Source organism: Oncorhynchus clarkii, chromosome 5 (genome assembly GCF_045791955.1).
Source record: "Oncorhynchus clarkii lewisi isolate Uvic-CL-2024 chromosome 5, UVic_Ocla_1.0, whole genome shotgun sequence".
In the NCBI taxonomy this organism is placed as follows: domain Eukaryota; kingdom Metazoa; phylum Chordata; class Actinopteri; order Salmoniformes; family Salmonidae; genus Oncorhynchus; species Oncorhynchus clarkii.
This window is the reverse complement of record NC_092151.1, coordinates 11,755,661-11,777,764: the sequence shown is the minus strand read 5'-3', so window position 1 is coordinate 11,777,764 and position 22,104 is coordinate 11,755,661. Positions and strand designations below refer to the sequence as shown.

The following is a 22,104-nucleotide window of genomic DNA, read 5'->3' as shown; positions in this document are numbered from 1 at the left end:
CATGGCCTGTATACTCACCAGACATGTCACCTATTGAGCATGTTTGAGATGCTCTGGATCGACGTGTACGACAGTGTGTTCCAGGTCCAGACAATATCCAGCAACTTCGCACAGCCATTGATGAGGAGTGGGACAACATTCCACAGACCACAATCAACAGCCTGATCAAGTCTATGTGAAGGAGATGTGTCGCACTGCATGAAGCTAATGTTGGTCCCACCAGATACTGACTGGTTTTCTGATCCACACCTCTACCTTTTTTTAAAGGTATCTGTGACCAACAGATGTATATCTGTATTCCCAGTCATCAATCCATAGATTAGGGCCTAATTTATTTCAATTGACTGATTTCCTTATATGAACTGTAACTCAGTAAAATCTTCGAAATTTTTGCATGTTGCTTTTATATTTTTGTTCAGTGTTTATAACAACTATATAACTTTTATACTTGCAAAGTTTGCGTCTGTAAACATCTGAAAGCTTAATGCCTCTTAAGTTTATGAAGTAACTTAATTAAGTGCATGTACTGTATGTAACTACTGAGAAACAACAATTAATTTTGAACTTCCTAAAAAATCTGACCATAGCTTCGACGGTATCAAAGCTCCAACTTGCCAACTAAGCATGTCTGACAAAGTCCTTGCTGGCTGCAGGACAGAGACCTCTGTTCTGTCGGCTTGCAGTTTAGAGTTGGTGATTTGTAGATAAGCCAGTGTGTTCTACTAAACCCACCATTATAGCACGCTTGTGCCGCCTGTGCTGTAATTTACTGTGAACAAACTGTTAGGAGGAGACCCCAGAGCCTGTAATTCTACTGTTTGTCCTCTTCAGAGGGGCTGGAGGACAGATTACTTCTGAATTTCAGTCGGTTTTGGTGGGTTGGAGTTTTGGCCTGCCTGGTGACATCAACAGGTGGTAAATTAGTTAATAGACCAATAAAGAGACTTCCAAAGCTCTATGCAAATAACAGGTCGTTTTCAGTTTCCCCACTCAGACCACTCCCAGACAGTCCTAGCAACATTCTTACTTGAGAAATTGCTCTTTGTTATGAAGCTATTTTAGTTTATTTTTGAAAATTTTAATTGAACTGTTTGCAATGATGTTAGGCTGATGTATTTTTGTGGCGTCATGTTTGTTTAAAAAAATTACAGGGCTCCTGAGTGGCGCAGCGGTCTAAGGCACTGCATCTCAGTGCTAGAGGCGTCACTACAGACCCTGGTTTGATCTTGGGCTGTATCACATCCGGCCGTGATTGGGAGTCCCATCGGGCAGAGCACAATTGGCCCAGCGTCGTTAGGGTTTGGCCAGGGAAGGCCGTCATTGTAAATAAGAGTTTGTTCTTAACTGACTTGCCTAGTTAAATAAAGGTTCAATAAAATGTAAAAATAACCAGGTTGTATACTGTTAATAAACATATGCGTTTCATTTTGCTACACATGGATGGAGAGAGAGATATGAAGGACAGAGGTTTGAGTCCCTCTGCTGGACATCAGATACTGTCATGTTTTCCAGCTGCTTGTCAACAGTAAAAGAAGGACAAGTGCATAATGAAGAGTTGAATTAACTCAAGGTTGAGTTAACAGGTTTAGTTAACAGGCTAACTCAAGACAATGAATAAGTGAAAAGTGATTATGAAATAATCATAACAATGATAGCAAAAAACACAAGGATACTAGAAATGGCTTAGGGTGTTATTCTTGTTCCAATAGTGCTGTATGGTATTCTATATTAATAAAGCTTTATATAATAAGTATCAGCACATGATATAGTTATTTATATATGGTCTGTGCTATCTGGGATCCTTGGGACATCCCTATCCCATTGAAGTTGACATTTTATATGGTAAAGTTTAGGGTTAAGGTTAGGTTCAGGTAAGGGCTATGGTTAAGGTTAAGGTAGGGATTAAAGTTAGGGTAAGAGTTTAGGGTATGGATGTCCCAAAGACCCCAGATAGCACTGACTATTTATATATGGTGTGGGATAATGTCTGTATGGAAAGGATAATAAAATGCCTACTTGTACAATAACAATGTTGCTTAAGGCATTGTCATTCAGTTTTCTTTACTCTCTTTTGCTTTTATGTAAAAAAACATATATTTTTACAGTACTGTATAATACCATAGGTCTAATTATATGTGTATATCAAGGTGATGCCAGAAAGCAACAAAAAAAACATAAATACCGGTTGCCAAATTGAAGCAATCTAAATTATCTCAAAATCTGAAGAGAGTGGGGACCAACCCTCAAATACATTTTGGTACATATGGAGCTGCCGAAAAGGATAACATACTGTTACATTTCATGGCTGTTATTATACCCATCTATGGCCGTTCCTGAGATCATTTGTCTGGTATAACTTTTCTCTTGTTTCTTTTATTTCAAGAACATCCGTTTCTTTATGACCAAGTTGTGCCTCCTTGGGAAAGGTTTGAATTGTTGCAATAACGTCAGACGGAAGCAATATCCTTTTTTGGTGATATCCTGTTAAGAGTTATTTTGAATGGCTCGTCAGACAATTGAAAAGTGTAGCCTATTTTGAGACCACACAAACTCGAGAGCTGCTTCGTGATGACAGCCCCCGCAGTCTCCACTTGACCGGTGCGGCTCGAGACTATAAATTGGCTCGCAATGGTCATGGGGAGGACATGAACACCTGTATCTGCAAGTAGATTGTAGTTGGGGAAATTTGACTTATCTCGTCAGAGAAGCTTTTCGAAAGCAAGAAGAAAAGTCTAATGTTCAGGAGGACCAGGGACGGAGAGCAGAAATGGAGAGCCCCATAATTGAAGACAGGCAAGTCATATTATCTATGAATTTATGTTGTTTTAATTTGCCTACAAGTTGACTAATTAAAAGGTATGTCTGGTCATTGAATGGCTTCAATTGAATGCACAATCTGGGATATCAATGAATGACATTGACTCTTGAAGAATATAGGCCTATGCCTTATGATCCTATTCGTTGTATAACTGTCATGCCCAGAATAACCAATACTCCATGGTGTTATGGTTATTTGAGTCTTGGTAAACAGATTCCAGAATGTGGTTTTAATTGAACAAAATATAGGAAATTATGCATTTAAATACTGTTATCATACAGTATGGTAATTGTGGTCTGAAAGATCATTTTAAAATGTTTTTTTTTTACATGATTTCTCTTAGATTTATCTGCCGACCTTTTTACAAGGAAAATTATAAAGACATGGAGTTGGATGATTGGTCACCTCCAGATGCTGATCTTACACAGAAGATGGTGACCCAAATTGAACACTATCTTTCCGATGAAAATCTAGCAAAAGATGCATTCCTTTTAAAACATGTGAAAAGAAACAAAATGGGTTATGTGAACATAAAGCTGCTGACATCTTTTAAAAAGGTGAGATACTTTTCTTTTCCCTAATATTCCAACTAATGCAATTTAAAAAAAATATCCTGTTTTAAATATGTTGACTTCAATTTTGTTATAACACGTTTTTATATCAAGGCATTGAGATATTAACTTGACATTTACATCCATGTTCTATTAGATGAAGCCTCTGACCAAAGATTGGCGAGTCACAGCCTACGCCCTAAATTACTCCTCCAAACTAGAAGTCAACAAGGAGGGCAACAAGGTCCGTCGCAAAGACCCAGTACCAGAGTCCCTCTTGGTTCAGGTGCCCAGCAGACTTCTGTTTATGTGGAACATCTCTGCTGAGCTGATGTCGAGTGGCGATGGCGGTGATGAAGACGTCCCTGCACCCCAGAGGAGCACTATGGAAGCGGCCATCACTCTCCTGGAGCCCTTTGGAAGCATCTGCACAGTGAGGGTGTTCCGGCCGGGGAAGGAGCTCCCACAGGAAGTCCAGAGGTTCGCCAACAGGTACCCTGAGCTGTGCTCCCAGGAAAGTGTTCTGGTAGAGTATGAGGACTTGGAAGGCGCCGGCAGAGCCTACCACCAGCTGTCCCAGTCCGAGGACTTTGTGAGAGTCGTCCTGATCGGGATGACATCGAAAAAGAAAGCAGGGCATAAGTTGGGAGGCTGCGTTGAGAACAGAGGTGCCGGTAAAGGTGTATCAATCGCCAACCGCTGCTTGGAGCAGCTCCAGGTCCGAGGGGAAGACTCTTCTGCATGGAGTTCGTCTGGCGAATCCGAGATGGCCTCTCCGATGCACATGCCTAGGTTCTCCTCAGGCCAGGTATGCAGGAGCCCCTGGGACAGCCCTCGCTCTAGCCCCTACCACAGCCCCAGGGTCCTCCGGGCACCTCTGCCCACCCTTCCGCGGGTCTCCCCGCTCCTGGCCTCCGAGATGTGGAGGAGCCCTGACACCAGCCCGGATCTCAGTCGACGCAACTACGAGAACCCGGCCGATAGCAGCAGTCTCTGGTTCCAGAGGCGTAAACTGGCTGCGGTGCAAACCTCCCCCCTGGATGACAGCAGCAGCAGTAAGCAGGGTCGTCTGGGTATTAAGAGGGTCCTAATGGGGGATTCCCTTCCCCCCGGGGTCATCCGGTTCCCCTACGGGCCAGATGGGACAAGAGGATTTCCCAGCTCCTTCGTAGGAAGAACACTTCAGTACACCCTCAAGACATGACCTCAGACCAATGCTGTTCATGTTGTTTGTTATGTTTTAGGAAGTAATCTACTGAATTGTATAGATTTTATTTTATAGTCTCGTATAGACCTGTGTGCAAGAAAAATTGTAACAAGCATCTTGAAGGTGAATTCTAGAAATAACATTTAGGGACAGTATCCCGAAAGTGCGTAGTTCTGGACTAAGATGTACTTACAATGGAGTATCTCCATTGAACTTGCTATAAGGACTAGGACTTCTGTTATGCTGTTAAATCCTGTGGCTAACATCTCAACATCTACCCACACAGTGACTATATCTTAACTTCCTATCTTTCCTCATTCTATGACTCAGCTACAGTTATTAATATTCTTAAAAGGCCCAGTGCAGTCAAAAACACTCGTGTTCTTGTGTTTTATATATATTTCGACACTATGAGGTTGGAATAATAATAACGTGGTAATGGCCTGTTAGTGTAAGAGCTGTTTGAAAAAGCCACCTGAAAGTTCTGCCTGTTTAGGTGGGAATTTTGGTGACATCACCAGGCAGTATATTAGTTAATAGACCAATAAGAGTTCCAAACCGCTCTGCCAATAACAGCTAGTTTTCCCCTCTCCAATCAGACCACTCCCAGACATGCCTAGCAAAATTCTTGCTTGAAAAATTGCTCTTTGCTTAGAAGCTTTGTTTCTTTTTGACAATGTTTAATTGAAAGCAATCATAGTAAGGTCATTGTTACCCAGAAATGATTTGAAACAGCTGCTGTTTTGACTGAGTGCAGGTCAACATTGCACTGTGCTCTAGTGAAGAAAAGCTATTTGTATAGCCCAGTTAGAATATAGCCTGAATATAAACTTTAGTATGTCGATTTGAATGAGAAACTGCCCATATGAATGTTGCCATGACAACATGAGAAACTGTCTGAGCCCTCTAGTACTGTGTCAAGTCCCTGCACCACAGCAAAGGGCTTCTATTCTGATTCAAAAAGCCGACAAAGGGGTTTGACAATGACGAAAATGATGCCTCATAAGAGCTCTTTTGTTGCCAATTTCGGCGTGTCAATTAAAATGTACGACGGGAAGTCTCTTGAATGGCTGAGGAGTGTTTACATGATTACTGTGAACTCCCCCCCCCCCCCAATCATAAACCCACATTAGTATGAAAAGTAGGGGACCAAAAAAAAAAGCATAATTTCCCATCCCATATCTGTTACTGGCCAATCAATGACCACCACAGGGCAAGATAACACATCAGTCTGAATCGTGTACACTACCCATTCAGATGTGAAGAAATAAGACAAATCAAAATACAATTGATTACATCATACTGTATTAAAGCAAAGGGTGGACAATGAATGAGTTTAATAATATTTTATGTAAGGAATGTGTTAAAACACAGAATATTTATTTTTCCGAGATGTCTTGTCCAGAGACAGGGGGGAGGGGCAGCAATGGGTTAGGAAACTGGAACAATTTAGTGCTTTATCTCACAACACAATCCAAACCCATCTCAACATAAACAAATTAAAAACAGACCATGGGTCCTCTGAAGATGCATGCATTTTTCACAACACTCAAAATCACTGGCGTGTGATCAAATTCTCTCTTTTAAAAGGGTCGAACAAACAAATTTTACTTAAAGAAAAATCTCAAACCGGATTTGATCTTACTTCTAAGGATTGGTCTTTGTGCAGTTCCCCTGTACATGACAAACACTCAGATCCCGTTCAATCCAACTAGCTCACAAACAAATACTCCCTATAAACATATACAGTAGATAGCAAGCACTGTAGCTGGCATACTGATTTTGCCATTCCTTTGGAGTGGTGACACATTTCTTGCCCTATTTTTACTTTACATTTGAAATTGTGGACAAACAGAGCATTAGTAAAAAAGCCATACTAAATCTTATGCTTTCCAGGATGCAAATAGATGAGGGGTTGGTATCCATTTATGGAGAAAAACATTTTCTGTTGTTGAAATTATCAGTCAGGTGGTATCTGTGGTTAGTAACTAGCTGCTCTGTAAGCACGTTACTAATGCAAGCTTTGGTCTTCAACTGATTGATAAAGAAGACAACTTCATTTGTTAGACAAACATGAGGATGAAGGTCTAGTATTACATAGCGCTGTTGTGGACAGTAACTTACAGTGCATTCACCATTTTGTATCTGAGCAGCGTCCACCTGTCACAGTGGATGCCACAGCCTCATGGGACGTCCTCATTGGGACGTGCATAAGTTCAGACACTGGGCAGCCATTTTGGATCAAAAGACCTCCAGGTCGGCAGCATTGTAGACTACGGGTGTGTCCTCAGTGCCCATGGCAGGTTCTGGTTCCGGTTCCTGTTGGCCCTCCTCTTCGGCAACCACCTCGAGAGACTCCAAGGCCTCGTTGGTGTCGCTTGCGAACGTTTCTCTGGAGACGTCGTCGTGTTCCTGCAGGTTCAGTGTGTTGATGGCCTGCTTCATCTTCTTGGCAACCACGTGTCGCCTTCGCTTCTGCGCTGACTTCTTGCCCTTGTACTCCTTCTGGGTTTCGTCGTAAAATATTTCCTATTTAAAAATGAAATGTTTACAGAAATGTGATTAGTAAATGTAGTGTGTGCATATAGGGAGTACAGAAAAAAAAGATAAGCCAACACTGATTCAGTGGACAGGATTAGAGAAGTGCATGAAAAGCCACTTGATTTTACAGTCTCAAAAGTGTCATACCTTAAGGTGCTCACTAGAGATACTGGGAGTGTTCTTCAGCAAGTTGAGATACACCCCTCCAGGAGTCCGTCGCCTGCTGCCATCCTACAGTGAGGTGAACATATCAAATCATTTCACACAGACTTAACAAATGGTTACAGAACAATCTAGCATAAGGGTACCAATTCAAATATGTTTTAGAAAGGCATGCAGTTACACAAGTGATGATTCATTGCGATGAGAATTGGGACATTATGGATATCATATAACAGGAGTTGTCAATTAACTCAGCTGTATCTCTCACATAAACTGAAACAAGAACAGATGCATACCATAATGTACACACCACCAGTTTCCTCAAGTGTGGCGGTCTCTCCAAGCAGTTCTATTGCTTTCTTCTTCCCAATGACTCTCACAATTCGCTCAATCAATTCCTTTTTGGGCTCTTGTAGCCTTGAGGGGAGAAAATGGATCCGCAAGTTAGTATGAGGTTATTGTACGACTGTGTGATATTGTTGACACTGTGGAAAGAAGAAAATAATGACATTTTATTTAGCCCGCATGGCAAGCCAAACATTTCATATGGCCAAATATGAAATAGCCGAGACATTCCAACCAACCAGCTCACCTGTGGGCTATCTCTTCAATCACCCTGTCGTCTGGGTCTTCCTCTGTGATCTCATACCGACCCTCAATGTCCATCTCAGCCCTGGGGCCCAGCCTCTCTTTGGCCGATCGCTTCCTCTTAAAATGGCCGCCTCCATTCTCTTCGGCGGCCGGCCCGCCACGCTTCATGTACTCGTCCAGCTGAGTGTCCAACATGGCTACCTCACCCGGCTCCTGTTCCTCCCTCTCCTTCTCCATGAGCTTGCGGGCCAGGACGTAGTTGTAGGTCTCCACCTGCCTGCTGGCCATGCTAATGGCACCATCCACACCAAGGAAATCCAGCTCAGCTTCCACTGCCTGCTGGGTCTGCTCCTGAACCACAGAGCCCCAGATGTTGTTGACTTTGCGGCCGCCTGGGTTAGCCTGGGGGGCTCCGAAGTGGGGAGTGGGGACCGGGGCAGGTTGGGGAGCGTTGGAGCACTTCTGCCGCTTCCGCCTCCACACTGCTGCGTCCTCATCCGAGTCTGGTTCGCTATCGCTGGAGTCCGCGGTTCTCATTGTGCTACGGTAGCTTGTGGCTGACGTGGCTGTCTGTGGAAGGGCCCTACTCTGGAAAGACTGGCCACTGAAAACAGGAGCTGCTGCAGGCATCTAGTTGGTAAGAGAAGAGAAGACTGTCAGATCATTCAGATTTAATTATACAAGGCCATTTAAAAGTCTGGTACGCCTGACTTTGAGCGGTTCTGGACTGATTCCCACCTACGTGTGTGTGTGTGTGTGTGTGTGTGTATACAGGGCGCTCTGTGAATGGGCAAAATAAATAGTTGTGCACTCCGTGGATGCTCTCTTGGTCCCACTTCACATGCCATTCTCCTCTCTCATCTGACATGCAGTATGTAAAATCTGACACTTCACTTGCATAAGGAGTGACATGTTACATTTTCTGGCCTATCCAGACAAAGGATCGATTTCCTTCGCCTGTGATACTCGCAGCTCCGCTTACAATACTGGATATGAAACAGGAGACCCTAGAGATGGCAGCAAAATCAGTTTAATCTCACTGTGATATTCTCAGATGGATTTAGAGCTCTCAACATGAAAAATACCAAATAATTTTGTAGAATTGACACAAGACCACTTTCCCTTCGTCACAAAGGGATGAATCGGTGCTTAAAGCCGATGGTGTTTGAGTCAGCAGGCATTTGAATGGCGTCTCTGCTTTGCTCAGAGGACGCTGGGCAGAAAATGCTCTGTTGTAAGTTATATTTGTATTTTACAGTTATAAGGTGAAATAGTATAGTAAGTCCTTTCTAAATAGATGTCTAAACTATATTTAGAAAGCATTTCAAGCTCTATTCCCCCCACTTTGTGGAATAGGAAAACAATGTACGATTTTTCATTTTTGTATATTCATATTTGTACTGTGTACTGGAGTCCTGAAAAGTGATTACCTCAGCAATTTATAGCAGCTATTCATACCAGAAAGGTGCGATTTTAATATTTCTGGCAGTATAACTAGGTATTGTTTATGGCCCTCATGATAAATAATTACTTTTGGGTATTTACATTTTTACATAAAATTGTACAGGTTTTAATACCAAAGTAGTAGGCTCCTCTCATTACCGGTAGTTGACATGTAACAGTTAATTTATCGTGGACAGATTCATGCGAAGTGACACTTTTGCAATAATTGTACTTCTAGATAACCGAGATTAGTCATTAGTTTAGTCATTGCCTAGTTAAAAAAAAAAAAAAAAAAAAAAAAAAAAGAGTCTTTAGATGAAATGCAGCAGCATAAATTAGCTTGAGTGGCCACACCATAGCAACGCAAGCTAGCTAGCTAGCTAGCTAAATGTAGCACACGCTTTCGATGCACTGGGACCACTGAGACTTGCAAAAAATATATAACAATCTTTGTGGACAACGTGCTCCTCTAGCAAACTGTAACTAAAGACTGTTCTTAAATTTGTGCTGTAGCTACGTTGCAAAGCTAGAGTCGCGAACGTAGCTAGCTTTAGCTAACGTTTGCTTCCATTCCCACGTTTGCAGAATCAAACAATCCATATTGCTAATGTTTAAGAACGTCTGATTTAATTATTTTCTTACCTGGGGTTTAACGTCAACCGTGGTTCCCATTTCTGAATCAGAGTTTGATCCAGAAATCTCTCCATCCTCCAAATCATCCATTGTATCTCTGTTAACACCCGCCATTTCTCCAGTCTTACTCGGAAGTAAATAAAAGTACCCACATCTACGTCACAACTTTTTTCCTCTTGATAAATTATATTTAAATTGTTATAGTTTGTGATTCAAAAGCAATACATGAACAATACCCGTGTAATTATAGATTGTAGGTATTTATATTTATTTAACTACAGTTTGCTGGTATGTTACTATACAAATGAAAATTGAAAAATAGTAACCTCTAGGTTATGGGCCCAGCACGCTTCAGGTCAAATGTTATTTGTCACATGCTCAGAATACAACAGGTGTAGGTAGACCTTACAGTGAAATACTTACTTACAAGCCCGTAACCAACAATGCAATTTTAAGAAAATACAACAAAAAAAGTAAGATAAGAATAACAAATGATTAAAGAGCAGCAGTAAATAACAATAGCGGGGCTATATACCAGGGGTACCGGTACAGTGTGCGGGGACACCATGTCGAGGTAATTGAGATAATATGTACATGTAGGTAGAGTTATTAAAGTGACTATGCATAGATAATAACTGAGAGTAGCAGCAGCGTTCCATTGAGGGGGCAATGCAAATAGTCTGGGTAGCCATTTGATTAGCTGTTCAGGAGTCTTACGGCTTGGGGGTAGAAGCTATTTAGGAGCCTCTTGGACCTAGACTTGGCGCTCTGGTACCGCTTGCCATGCGGGAGCAGAGAGAACAGTCTATGACTAGGCATGCTGGAGTCTTTGACAATTTTTACAGCCTTCCTTTGACACCGCCCCTGGTATAGAGGTCCTGGATGGCAGGAAGCTTGGCCCCAGTGATGTACTGGGCCGTACGCACTACCCCCTGTAGTGCCTTGCGGTTGGAGGCCGAGCAGTTGCCATACCAGGCAGTGATGCAACCCGTCAGGATGTTTTCGAGGGTGCAGCTGTTAAACCTTTTGAGGATCTGAGGACCCATGCCAAATATTTTCAGTCTCTTGTGGGGGAATAGGTTTTGTCGTGCCCTCTTCACGACTGTCTTGGTGTGCTTGAACAATGTTAGTTTGCTGGTGATGTGGACGCCAAGGAACTTGAAGCTCTGTCGATGAGAATGGGGGTGTGCTTGGTCCTCCTTGTCCTGTAGTACACAATCATCTCCTTTGTCTTGATCACGTTGAGGGAGAGGTTGTTGTCCTTGCACCACACGGTCAGGTCTCTGACCTCCTCCCTATAGGCTGCCTCATCGTTGTCGGTGATCAGGCCTACCACTGTTGTGTCATCAGCAAACTTTATGATGGTGTTGGAGTCGTGCCTGGCCGTGCAGTCATGAGTGAACAAGGAGTACAGGAAGGGACTGAGCACACACCCCTGAGGGGCCCCCGTGTTGAGGATAAGAGTGGCGGATGTGTTGTTACCTACCCTTACCACCTGGGGGCGGTCCATCAGAAAGTCCAGAATCCAGTTGCAGAGGGAGGTGCTTAGTCCCAGGGTCTTTAGCTTAGTGATGAGCTTTGAGGGCACTATGGTGTTGAACGCTGAGCTGTAGTCAATTAATAGCATTCTCACATAGGTGTTCCTTTTGTCCAGGTGTGAAAGGTCAGTGTGGAGTGCAATAGAGATTGCATCATCTGTGGATCTGTTGGTGCGATATGCAAATTGGAGTGGGTCTAGGGTATCTGGGATAATGGTGTTGATGTGGGCAACGACCAGCCTTTCAAAGCATTTCATGGCTACAGACGTGAGTGCTACAGGTCGGTAGTCATTTAGGCAGGTTACCTTAGTGTTATTGGGCACAGGGACTATGGTGGTCTGCTTGAAACATCTTGGTATTACAGACTCAGACAGGGAGAGGTTGAAAATGTCAGTGAAGACACTTGCCCGTTGGTCAGCGCATGCTCGGAGTACACGTCCTGGTAATCCGTCTGGCCCTGCTGCCTTGTGAATGTTGACCTGTTTAAATTTTTTTCTCCGATCGGCTGCGGAGATCGTGATCACACAGTCGTCCGGAACAGCTGATGCTCTCATGCATGTTTCAGTGTTACTTGCCTCGAAGCGAGTATGGAAGTTATTTAGCTCGTCTGGTAGGCTCGTGTCACTGGGCAGCTCTTGGCTGTGCTTCCCTTTGTAGTCTGTAATAGTTTGCAGGCCCTGCCACATCCGACGAGCGTTGGAGCCGGTGTAGTACTATTCGATCTTAGTCCTGTATTGATGCTTTGCCTGTTTGATGGTTCGTCGGAGGGCATAGCGGGATTTCTTATGGAGTCTAACATTGTATCAATTTACAGTCCCACTGTAACAAAGTGCTTATATCCTTCAATAAACTTTTTTGAAGGTATCCCCTTTCTCTAATCACCATCACTATTATGATTATTATTAGTAGTAGTAGTATTTTTTTTTATTTTTACTGTTATTGTTGATGTCATTATCGGACTTCGATAGTGTCTTTGTCATTCATGCTAATAAAGCTTAAATTAATCTGAATCTCCCATCACAGAGCATCAATACAGTTATGATGTTTACAATAAATCAAACTGAACTGTTTAGTTGACATTTTATTTCTACTGTCATCATTAGTTACATTGTCACTAACTTCAGAGAAACAGATTTGAATGTATTCAGATGAGATTGTTTCAGTAAATTAAATTTCAATTCAAGAATTCATGGTGCACGCATTTTCACAGTACTAGCTAAATATTTACCATCTATATGCCAAAAGCCTGGGCCTCTGATAGAAACTGTAGAAGTGTCATCAACCTTCTCTCTAAGAGCATTTGTGTGCCCAGGCCCCATAGGCGTGTCAAAAGGATCCCACTCTGGTAACCAATGTAGCTGACCGATGTAGAGAGAGAGAGACAAGTGCCTCAGCAAAATGCAATCCAAAGCATGTGTGGTCCAAAGATGAGAACTACCATCTTTGGCAAAAGCCTGGGCTCCAGACAGGGACAATAGAATTCTCCCCACTGCATGTTACAACAGTAAAATAATATGTTTTTCACCTCGTCAAACTGATTCTATATTTAATGTAGTCTTTGAGATGCTCAAACAAGCAAGTGTATCTGTAGTTGGTGTTCTTCAAATGTAAAATGCACAAGACCTGGGGGTAGAGAATAATTAATAGTATTGCTGTGGACACTGGATAATCTGACTAACACACACCTGTTTGACCTCTGTGATGCTGTAGGCCTACTTCTGTTACTTTTCTGAGTCAATTCAGTTAGCACTCAATGTCCTGTGTTAGTGTTAACCATGGTAGCCAGCATTGTAAATAAAGACATGTGCAGAAAGGTAATCAGCCTCTGTGTCTGTGGATCCTTGTTTTCATGTCAGCCAGGCCAATCTTTTTAAAGAAACACCATTTATTTCAATCTCTAGTTGAGTAAATAAAACAAGTTGTTTTGTTATGGCCACAAGATAATGTAGAAAATGCGCCCAACAGCGCCACACTCAGGTAGACAACGGAATGTTATATTCTCAGCCAGGCCCATCTTTGAAAGAAAACACAATTTAATTCAATCTTTATTTGAGCAAAATAAGTAGTTTTGTAGTGATCACAAGTAAATCCTAACAATTCCGGTAACAAAAATATGAATGTTCTATCATAAAGTGTAAACAATTAGTTTCCCTGGCTGATATTTTTATTTTTCATTTCACCTTTTTTTAACCAGGTAGGCCAGTTGAGAACAAGTTCTCATTTACAACTGCGACCTGGCCAAGATAAAGCAAAACAGTGAGACAAAAACAACACAGAGTTACACATAAACAAACGTACAGTCAATAACACAATAGAAAAATCTATGTACAGTGTGTGCAAATGTAGAAGAGTAGGGAGGTAAGGCAATAAATAGGCCATAGAGGTGAAATAATTACAATTTAGCATTAACACTGGAGTGATAGATGTGCCGATGATGTGCAAGTAGAGATACTTGGGTGCAAAAGAGGAAGAGGATAAATAACAATATGGGGATGAGGTAGTAGGGTGGGCTATTTACAGATTGGCTGTGTGCAGGTACAGTGGTTGGTAAGCTGCTTTGACAGCTGATGCTTAAAGTTAGGGAAAGAGATATGAGTCACGGCCATTAGATATGGGAACATGTTTAGAATTGCAAGACAATTTGCTTCAAAAGGTCAACATTTTCTTTGCAACCCATGACAAAATATGTAGAATTGCAGCATATAAGCAAAATTCTCTCCACCAAGAAGAGGGGTGTGAACAGTTTGTGTCATGAATAGGGAGGGAGGGGGTATCCTTGCAGTCTAGAGTCCTAGGGACATCCTTCCCCCCATTGAAGTTGAAATGTAAAATGGTTAAGGTAAGGGGGGTGGTGGAAAAAGTACCCAATTGTCATACTTTTGTCAAATAAAAGTATAGATACCTTAATAGAAAACTTACTCAACTGAAAGTGAAAGTCACCCAGTAAAATAATACTTGAGTAAAAGTCTAAAAGTATTTGGATTTAAATATACTTAAGTATCAAAAGTAAATGTAATTGCTAAAATATACTTAAGTATTAAAAGTAAAAGTATGAATAATTTAAAATGTCTTATACTAAGCAAACCAGATGCAAATATTTTCTTGTTTGTTATTTATTCACGGATAGCTAGGGGCATTCTCCAACACTCAGACATCATTTACAAATGAAGCATTTGTGTTTAGTGAGTCAGTCAAATCAGAGGCAGTAGGGATGACCTCTTGATAAGTGCGTGAATTGGACCATTTTCCTGTCCTGCTAAGAATTCAAAATGTCATGACTACTTACTTTTGGGTGTCAGGGAAAATGTATAGTGTGAAAATTTCATTATTTTCTTTAGGAATGTAGTGAAGTAAAACTAAACGTTGTCAAAAATATAAATAGTAAAGTGAAGTACAGATACCCTCAAAAACGTAGTACTTTGAAGTACTTTACACTACTGGGTTAGGGTAAGATAATAGGTTTAGAGTTGGAACGCCCCAAGGATCCCGGATAGTACTAACAAATTATGTCTGAAGGAGGTGCCGCGCGTGGACCAATCACTGACGAATGTCACGAGGCCCAAGTGGAACTGGTGGAGCACGCCGTTTATTGCACCGGATATCCAACCATGCAGCGCTGCTTCACATTAACCATTGTACGGCACTGGGCCCTTCGAAAGAAACTTTTCACTATCAGCTACCAACAATCAGCAGCCATGTCTACACTTCTGATAAACCAGCCCAAATATGCCTGGTTGAAAGAATTAGGCCTGAGTGAGGATAATGACGGTGTTTACAACGGGAACTGGGGAGGCAAAGGAGAGGTAAAACATGCAAGGGGATTAGCTAGCACACGTTATGTGGGTCCTGAATTCTAAATATAAATCCAGACATTATCGGCAAGCCAACTAGGCCACATAGTAGACTTTGCTTAGTACGTTAAGCTAAAAGCCCAAGTTTGACAATTGAGACAGATCAAAATGTTACGCAAACTTGTCCGAATAGTTTGTTGCTTTGACTTTTGAGTTTCTTAATTCATTGACACATTTGATAGGTTATACAATGTAGCGTTAGTAATCAAATTCAACCTATTTCAGTAGCTATGTTTCAGCGAATATGTCTCCACTGTACTTGGTTAGCATAGCAAACTAAGTTAGCTAGGTAGCTGGTTTACTTTGCTACCGAGACACGTCGTCGAGTTTCTTGAGACTACAGGAACCTACTTTACGCGGTCTAGGCTAGCATAACGTTACCTAGCTAGCACATGGTCTCTACAGGTAACAAAAAGCCGTGCGACAGATTTACAGCTGTCAAACTATTACATGACACTTACAGACATACAGTACTTAACGAGGCAGTTATGAAGTCACTGTAAATGTAAACTGAACTTCCTACAGTTTTCTTTTATCGTTTATATTTTCTTTTGCGCACTGCACATGTCTTACCCTACAGTGACACCTATCGGCCAGATATGATAGAAGGTTGAATTTGATTCAATTGTACTGAAAACTTAGTAATTTTAATTTACTCACTAACCCCCAATGCAATTGTCAGGCAGTATCATGGTATAACCCATCGACACCATTCCCTTTTACTGTATTCTTTATAGACTAACGTATAAAGAGTAAGCTACATAATGTCAAGTATAAGTAGGGGACAGTGTGTGTTGAAAAGTGCACTGCTATCTCAGTGGCTTCAGATAGCAATGAAGTATCCAATTCAAAGGCTGTGAACTGTATACAGTAATAATTTCCCTGCTCCTGTGGTGGGGTGTTCTAATCGGTGTTCTTTCTTCAAGGTCATCACCTCATATTGCCCTGCCAACAATGAGCCCATCGCCAGAGTACGCCAGGTAATGTCAATAAGGTCTCACAGTTCTATCAGAGTATACCACGGTCACCATTAAAAAAATATATAAACCACTGCTACCATTTGGCAATTTAACATAGAAATTGTGCATGGCCCCAATTGTGGTTTTCTGTTCAATTCTGCTCACCCAAATGTCAACATTGTTTGTTTAAAATGGCCGACTATCTCATTTTCCAAAAGCTTCTGAATGGCCTTGTCTTCAAGGCGTCAGTTGTTACTTGTTCGAGCCAAACCAGGTTTATATTCATAATGCTTCCCTAAAGATCAAAACTCCAATATTAATCATCTGACCTGGATTACTTTACATACTTTATTTTTTTAAGTCTCTTAAAGGAGCCTTACTGACCCCAATGCAAAACGTTAATGTAGTGAAGTTACTGGATACTGTTTCCTTTGTTCAGGCAACCATGGCAGAATATGAAGAAACTGTGCAGAAATCGAGGGATGCCTGGAAGGTGTGGGCAGATGTAAGTATGGTGGCTTAACCAATAATGTGTCTTCATTGCTCATTTCATTTCACCTTTTGAACACGCCAACACTAAAAATCACATTTTCTCGTCAAATCTAGATTCCAGCCCCGAAAAGAGGAGAGATTGTGCGTCAGATTGGTGACGCACTGAGGAAAAAGATCAAAGTCCTGGGCAGTTTGGTAAGACCTATCACAAATGTGACCGCTGTAGTCTTGGCTGCAATCACACAGTAAAAGGGCAACATAACTACGATGATGAGATTCATAGCAGCTCCGTAGACTTTGACACTACCATGCTAGAGCTTGTCTCTTTTGGTGTTTCAGGGGACAGGACAGAGCCATGCTAATAAGGGATGTGGTACTCAAAATAGACCAGTGCTCAAAAGGGAAACTGTTTTCTGTTTGTAGGTGTCCCTGGAGATGGGAAAGATCTATGTTGAGGGAGTCGGCGAGGTGCAGGAATACGTTGACGTCTGTGACTACGCTGTTGGCTTGTCTCGCATGATCGGCGGTCCAGTTCTCCCCTCTGAAAGTAAGTCTGCAGTTAACAATCCATTAAATATTGTCTTATTTACCGAAGGGTGGTTGTTGGTTTAAGAAAAGTGTGCAGGCTTTTTGCGCCATTTCTGCTCGAACACACTCGATCCTGCTCATCAGTTGCTCACCACAAACTTGTGAACAGGGCCACATATCTAGCATCTGTCCCTGTAGTCTTATTCATTATAATCTAAAAAGGCTAAACTGACCCTAGATCTGCACTCTGAGATGCTTTGTGGATACGGGCCCACGGGTGGCAGGGTAGCCTAGTGGTTAGAGCGTTGGACTAGTAACCAGAAGGTTGCAAGTTCAAACCCCCGAGCTGACAAATCTGTCGTTCTGCCCCTGAACAGGCAGTTAACCCACTGTTTGTAGGCCGTCATTGAAAATAAGAATTTGTTCTTAACTGACTTGCCTAGTTAAATAAAGGTACTTTTTTTTAAGACTGGAAGACAAGCCTGCACACCCAATACTTTTCCAGGACCGTAGTTGGATGTTAGAGAATCTTGGGATAGGAAATGGTGGTGTTAAATACAATTTGGTCAATTTGAAGTAATGTGATGTCTCTTTAGGACCGGGCCACGCGCTGATTGAGATGTGGAACCCTGTCGGTCTGGTGGGCATCATCACAGCCTTCAACTTCCCTGTGGCCGTCTACGGCTGGAACAACGCCATCGCCCTCATCTGTGGCAACGTCTGCCTCTGGTGAGTGCCTAAAGGTTCACACTGTTAACTGTTCTACATAATTTAGATGATAGTGTGTAGATGATAGTCTTTCTCTGCCAGTTTCATTTTAGTGATGTATTTTAATGTTTACACCATGTCGCAAATAATTTCTGCAAGGGGACAAAGTCTAAGCTATAAGGACTCAAACCTGTTTGAAGGGAATCAGGTTCACATTATGGCAATGTACACAGCTCCTATTCCAGTTCTGAAATGTTTGTTGATTTTCCTCTAGGAAAGGAGCTCCCACCACCCCTCTAACCAGTGTAGCTGTAACCAAGTAGGTGTTTTGGGGTATTTTATCAGAGATTGAAGAGTTAATGCAAATTCTCTTATTTTAGTTACTGTCACGTTGAAGAGAGAATGTAGACTACAGACGAGGCTCAATTAGACCACCAAACCATTTTTCAGCAACACAGATGTGTAGGATTTAGTTGGATTGTGCTCAGTTGTGTCCGTGCGTGTTCCAACAGAATCGTGGCTGAGGTGTTGGAGCAAAACAACCTGCCAGGTGCCATCTGCTCCATGACATGCGGTGGCGCTGACATCGGGTGAGTCCTCTCCCCTAGTGACGGTCTTCTGTCCTTTCTCCTGGTACACTACTCCCTAGAAATACAAAAGAATTTTATTGGATGTAGGCAAGAGGGAGTGTCCAACATATTTCTTACACTAGTCTTTCCCTTTCGACCCCACAGCACAGCAATGTCGAAGGACGAGCGCGTCGACCTGGTCTCATTCACTGGCAGCACCCACGTGGGCAAGATGGTGGCCATGTTGGTGCAGGAGAGGTTTGGTGAGTCGGCACCTTTTTCACCTCTCAACCAAACTTGACCACATTTGGGACGCATTGCTTTATTTTATTTTTTTAAAGATTACTTAATAGTGTTAATTTTGTACAGGTCGTAATTTGCTGGAGCTTGGCGGGAACAACGCCATCATAGGTAAGGGCGTGAAAACACTAGCTTGTTGATTATTATATATGAATTGCCTCCGAGTAGCTAGCACGGAATGGTATGATAATTACGACTGAGAATAATAGCCTGTCCATTTAATTTCTCAGGAAGTGTGTATATACGGTTATGTTTCTCAGTTGGCAATATGTGTGTCTTCAGTGTTTGAGGATGCTGATCTGAACCTTGTGGTGCCTTCTGCCGTCTTTGCTTCTGTGGGAACTGCTGGACAGCGCTGCACCACCACCAGGAGGCTGGTAAGTTGACGGCAACATATAGACCACTATGCTCATATCTGACCAATGAAACGCACACATGCAGCAGTCACACTCTGAACTACAATCCAAGGCCTTGTTTAAATTATTTTATACTCCCCTTCTCCTTAAAGTTACTGATGACTTTGTTTTAGATGCTGCACGGAAGCATCCATGACGTAGTGGTGGAGAGGGTAGCCAAAGCCTACAAACAAGTCCGCATTGGAGACCCCTGGGACCGTAAGTGCTTCTGTAAAATGGACCAGCAAATTCTGTTCAACTTCCATACTAAGGTGGCTGAACATGTGACCACAATACAAGTGTGAATAACATGGTGCATGTTTTTAATATAGACGCCCCCCTTTTCCCCTACAGCGAGCACTATGTACGGCCCGCTCCACACCAAGCAGGCTGTGGACCAGTACCTGGCAGCCATCGAACAGGCCAAGCAACAGGGTGGCACTGTAGTGTGTGGAGGAAAGGTACTGTGCTCCTGCTGTGTACATAGAGCACCTCTGTGTGATGTGGGCTGTTATGTAGTCTAAAGGTCACTCTTTAAAAATCTATTTTATCTCAATGAGAAAAACCTGTTTAAATAAAAGTAATGTTTATATGCCATTATAAGAGGACACACCTTAAGTTGAAAAATGACACTTGCACTACACAATCCTTTACTCTTTTAGCTCTAGCACAAATTATCAATGGATCAATTTGGAACCCAGTAGAAACCGTAAATAAGACCACAAACCGTTATCTGCTAATGTACGCAATAGCTGTCAAATAAAAGCTGAAAAGTGGGAATATCAGAGTTTGTTTTGGTTGCCAGGTGATGGATCGTCCTGGAAACTACGTGGAGCCCACCATCATCACAGGGCTGGCTCACGATGCGCCCATCGTTCACACAGAGACCTTCGTCCCCATCCTCTACGTCCTCAAGTTCCAGGTAGGGCATCCATTACCTTCTGTCTCAGGAGCCTGGTTAAAGGAGACGTAACACTGCACTTAGTCTGGTTCAACCAGGTAAACTGTACCCTGCGCAATGTTGAAAACCAGAGAAGGCTCATTTTGATTCTTGGTTATTCTGGGGGGGGATCAAATCCTTGCTAACTCTTTATCTGTTGTCCACTCAGACTGAGGAGGAGGCGTTTGCCTGGAACAATGAGGTCAAGCAGGGCCTCTCCAGCAGCATCTTCACCAAGGACATGGGCCGAGTCTTCCGCTGGCTAGGGTAAGAGCTGGGTGTTGTGTATGAAGACGTCCTTCTGAGGCGACGTGGTTCCTGAATGTTAGTGGGATTTGGGTTGTGGCTGAGGACTGGGTCTTAGCTTGAAAACAGGTTTGATCCACTTGATGGACAACAAGAATACGGTCTCAGGTGGACCACAGTACACAACGCTGTGTGTACAGTGCAATATAGCATCTAGTCTAAGTGGTATAGTAGACATTGGAAAGTGGAGGTAGGCCTATTCATTGGAAAGATGCTTTCTTCCTCTAGACCTAAAGGATCGGACTGCGGCATCGTGAACGTCAACATTCCTACCAGCGGAGCTGAGATTGGAGGAGCCTTTGGTGCGTTGGCTATCTGTCTTTCTGTCTGTAGGCTTCCCTGTTTGCATTAGGCTAACTGCTGACGTGTGTGTTTGTTTCCAGGTGGGGAGAAACACACAGGAGGTGGACGGGAGTCAGGCAGCGACTCTTGGAAGCAGTACATGAGAAGGTCCACATGGTGAGTGAATAAAATAAATGCTCTCTGCCAGATCACACCCCACAGGAATATTTCAGTTTGTTCCACATCTCATCTTTATGGCAGACCCTCTATCACAGTTGGAACACTGCCATGTAAATTCTTTAACGCATAAGCCCCAAATTCACCGCACTATAAACCATGGTTTTACCTGGGTCTCCCGTCTGTATATTTGGGTTATCATGCTCCTTTTATAGAGGGTTGTAACGACTACAGACTATGTAATTGAGCATTTTTGGGGGGGGGGGGGGGGGGGTGGATACTTGATAGACACAGTTTTCCTATTCTAACTGTTCTTCTCCCCCTTCAGCACTATCAACTACAGCAAGGATCTTCCTCTAGCTCAAGGAATCAAATTTGAGTGAAGCGGGCACACAAGGAACCCGGACCCAGTCAACCTTGATGAATCTACAAGGGAAACTAAAACACTAACTAACCATTTGGACTTTGCATAGTTTATTCTCCAAAATGCTAAACTTCTGTCCTAGCAACTTTTACAATCAGAAGAATAATTGAACTTGGCCAAGTGGGGCAACCGGGTGCGTTTTGGGTTGGTCATGGTGGTGGAATGCGGTTCAAGTATATATATTTGTTGTGACTTTAGGGGTTGGTTGGAAATGGAATATTAATACTCCCATTTTTCTATTGTAAAGATGTTATATTTGGCTGAAGCGGTCATAGAACTAACCACCCTAGTTGTGTGCAATTTGTTTGTGGCACTTAACTGTAGTACTTGACTCTGCTTTCTAATACTGTACCAGGTGCTTTGTACAAATAAATCATGCCTTTGTTTTGGGAAGATGTTTATTTATTTTATCAGATTTTTATTGCAGACAGCAAAACAATTTGTCAAGCACTATATTGGTGTGTGGCACATGTGTGCAAATGTTGAATCACATCACTTCCCATTTCACATGATTCATTAAGGGGTGTAAAGGTACATGTAGCCTAATATGGTCAATTTGTTACATAATGCAAAACAAACGACATGCCTGCCAACAAGTGTTAGTACTGTACAGTGTGTACTCGCCATATATTGGCTCCACTAGGGGCACCATTGAGCCTGAAATAAAGGTTTATCCAACTCCTCTTCTT

General features: G+C 42.5%; 3 protein-coding genes across 3 annotated transcripts; 2 read left to right on the top strand and 1 right to left on the bottom strand.

Moving 5' to 3' along the window:
- Window positions 1-2,682: 2,682 nt before the first annotated feature.
- Window positions 2,683-4,573, top strand: LOC139409845 (la-related protein 6-like). The gene is made up of 3 exons (XM_071155231.1): window positions 2,683-2,793; window positions 3,162-3,375; window positions 3,527-4,573. Exons 1-3 carry the CDS (start codon window positions 2,768-2,770, stop codon window positions 4,571-4,573), a joined length of 1,287 nt encoding a protein of 428 aa, XP_071011332.1. The 5' UTR covers window positions 2,683-2,767.
- A 1,291-nt stretch (window positions 4,574-5,864) lies between these two features.
- LOC139408344 (phosphorylated adaptor for RNA export) lies at window positions 5,865-10,092 on the bottom strand. Its single transcript, XM_071152105.1, has 5 exons — window positions 9,956-10,092; window positions 7,872-8,500; window positions 7,576-7,696; window positions 7,265-7,348; window positions 5,865-7,105 (listed from the first exon to the last, which is right to left on the bottom strand). Exons 1-5 carry the CDS (start codon window positions 10,058-10,060, stop codon window positions 6,818-6,820), a joined length of 1,227 nt encoding a protein of 408 aa, XP_071008206.1. The 5' UTR covers window positions 10,061-10,092; the 3' UTR covers window positions 5,865-6,817.
- A 4,882-nt stretch (window positions 10,093-14,974) lies between these two features.
- On the top strand, window positions 14,975-22,094 carry LOC139408343 (aldehyde dehydrogenase 7 family, member A1). The gene is made up of 18 exons (XM_071152104.1): window positions 14,975-15,287; window positions 16,262-16,315; window positions 16,734-16,799; window positions 16,901-16,981; window positions 17,210-17,333; window positions 17,911-18,043; window positions 18,297-18,341; window positions 18,535-18,612; window positions 18,757-18,854; window positions 18,961-19,002; window positions 19,174-19,268; window positions 19,421-19,505; window positions 19,641-19,747; window positions 20,092-20,208; window positions 20,396-20,493; window positions 20,761-20,834; window positions 20,916-20,991; window positions 21,320-22,094. Exons 1-18 carry the CDS (start codon window positions 14,991-14,993, stop codon window positions 21,372-21,374), a joined length of 1,725 nt encoding a protein of 574 aa, XP_071008205.1. The 5' UTR covers window positions 14,975-14,990; the 3' UTR covers window positions 21,375-22,094.
- The last annotated feature ends 10 nt before the right edge of the window (window positions 22,095-22,104 follow it).

Excerpts from the sequence above, each read along its gene's own strand:
- LOC139409845 (XM_071155231.1), top strand. The coding sequence starts at position 2,768 with ATGGAGAGCCCCATAATTGAAGACAG. Across the intron at positions 2,794-3,161 it reads AGCCCCATAATTGAAGACAG|ATTTATCTGCCGACCTTTTT; the intron begins GCAAGTCATATT and ends GATTTCTCTTAG. Across the intron at positions 3,376-3,526 it reads TGCTGACATCTTTTAAAAAG|ATGAAGCCTCTGACCAAAGA; the intron begins GTGAGATACTTT and ends ATGTTCTATTAG.
- LOC139408344 (XM_071152105.1), bottom strand. The coding sequence starts at position 10,060 with ATGGCGGGTGTTAACAGAGATACAATGGATGATTTGGAGGATGGAGAG. Across the intron at positions 8,501-9,955 it reads CGGTTGACGTTAAACCCCAG|ATGCCTGCAGCAGCTCCTGT; the intron begins GTAAGAAAATAA and ends CTTACCAACTAG. Across the intron at positions 7,697-7,871 it reads ATTGAAGAGATAGCCCACAG|GCTACAAGAGCCCAAAAAGG; the intron begins GTGAGCTGGTTG and ends TCTCCCCTCAAG.
- LOC139408343 (XM_071152104.1), top strand. The coding sequence starts at position 14,991 with ATGTCTGAAGGAGGTGCCGCGCGTGGACCAATCACTGACGAATGTCAC. Across the intron at positions 18,855-18,960 it reads GTTGGTGCAGGAGAGGTTTG|GTCGTAATTTGCTGGAGCTT; the intron begins GTGAGTCGGCAC and ends AATTTTGTACAG. Across the intron at positions 20,494-20,760 it reads CGAGTCTTCCGCTGGCTAGG|ACCTAAAGGATCGGACTGCG; the intron begins GTAAGAGCTGGG and ends TTCTTCCTCTAG.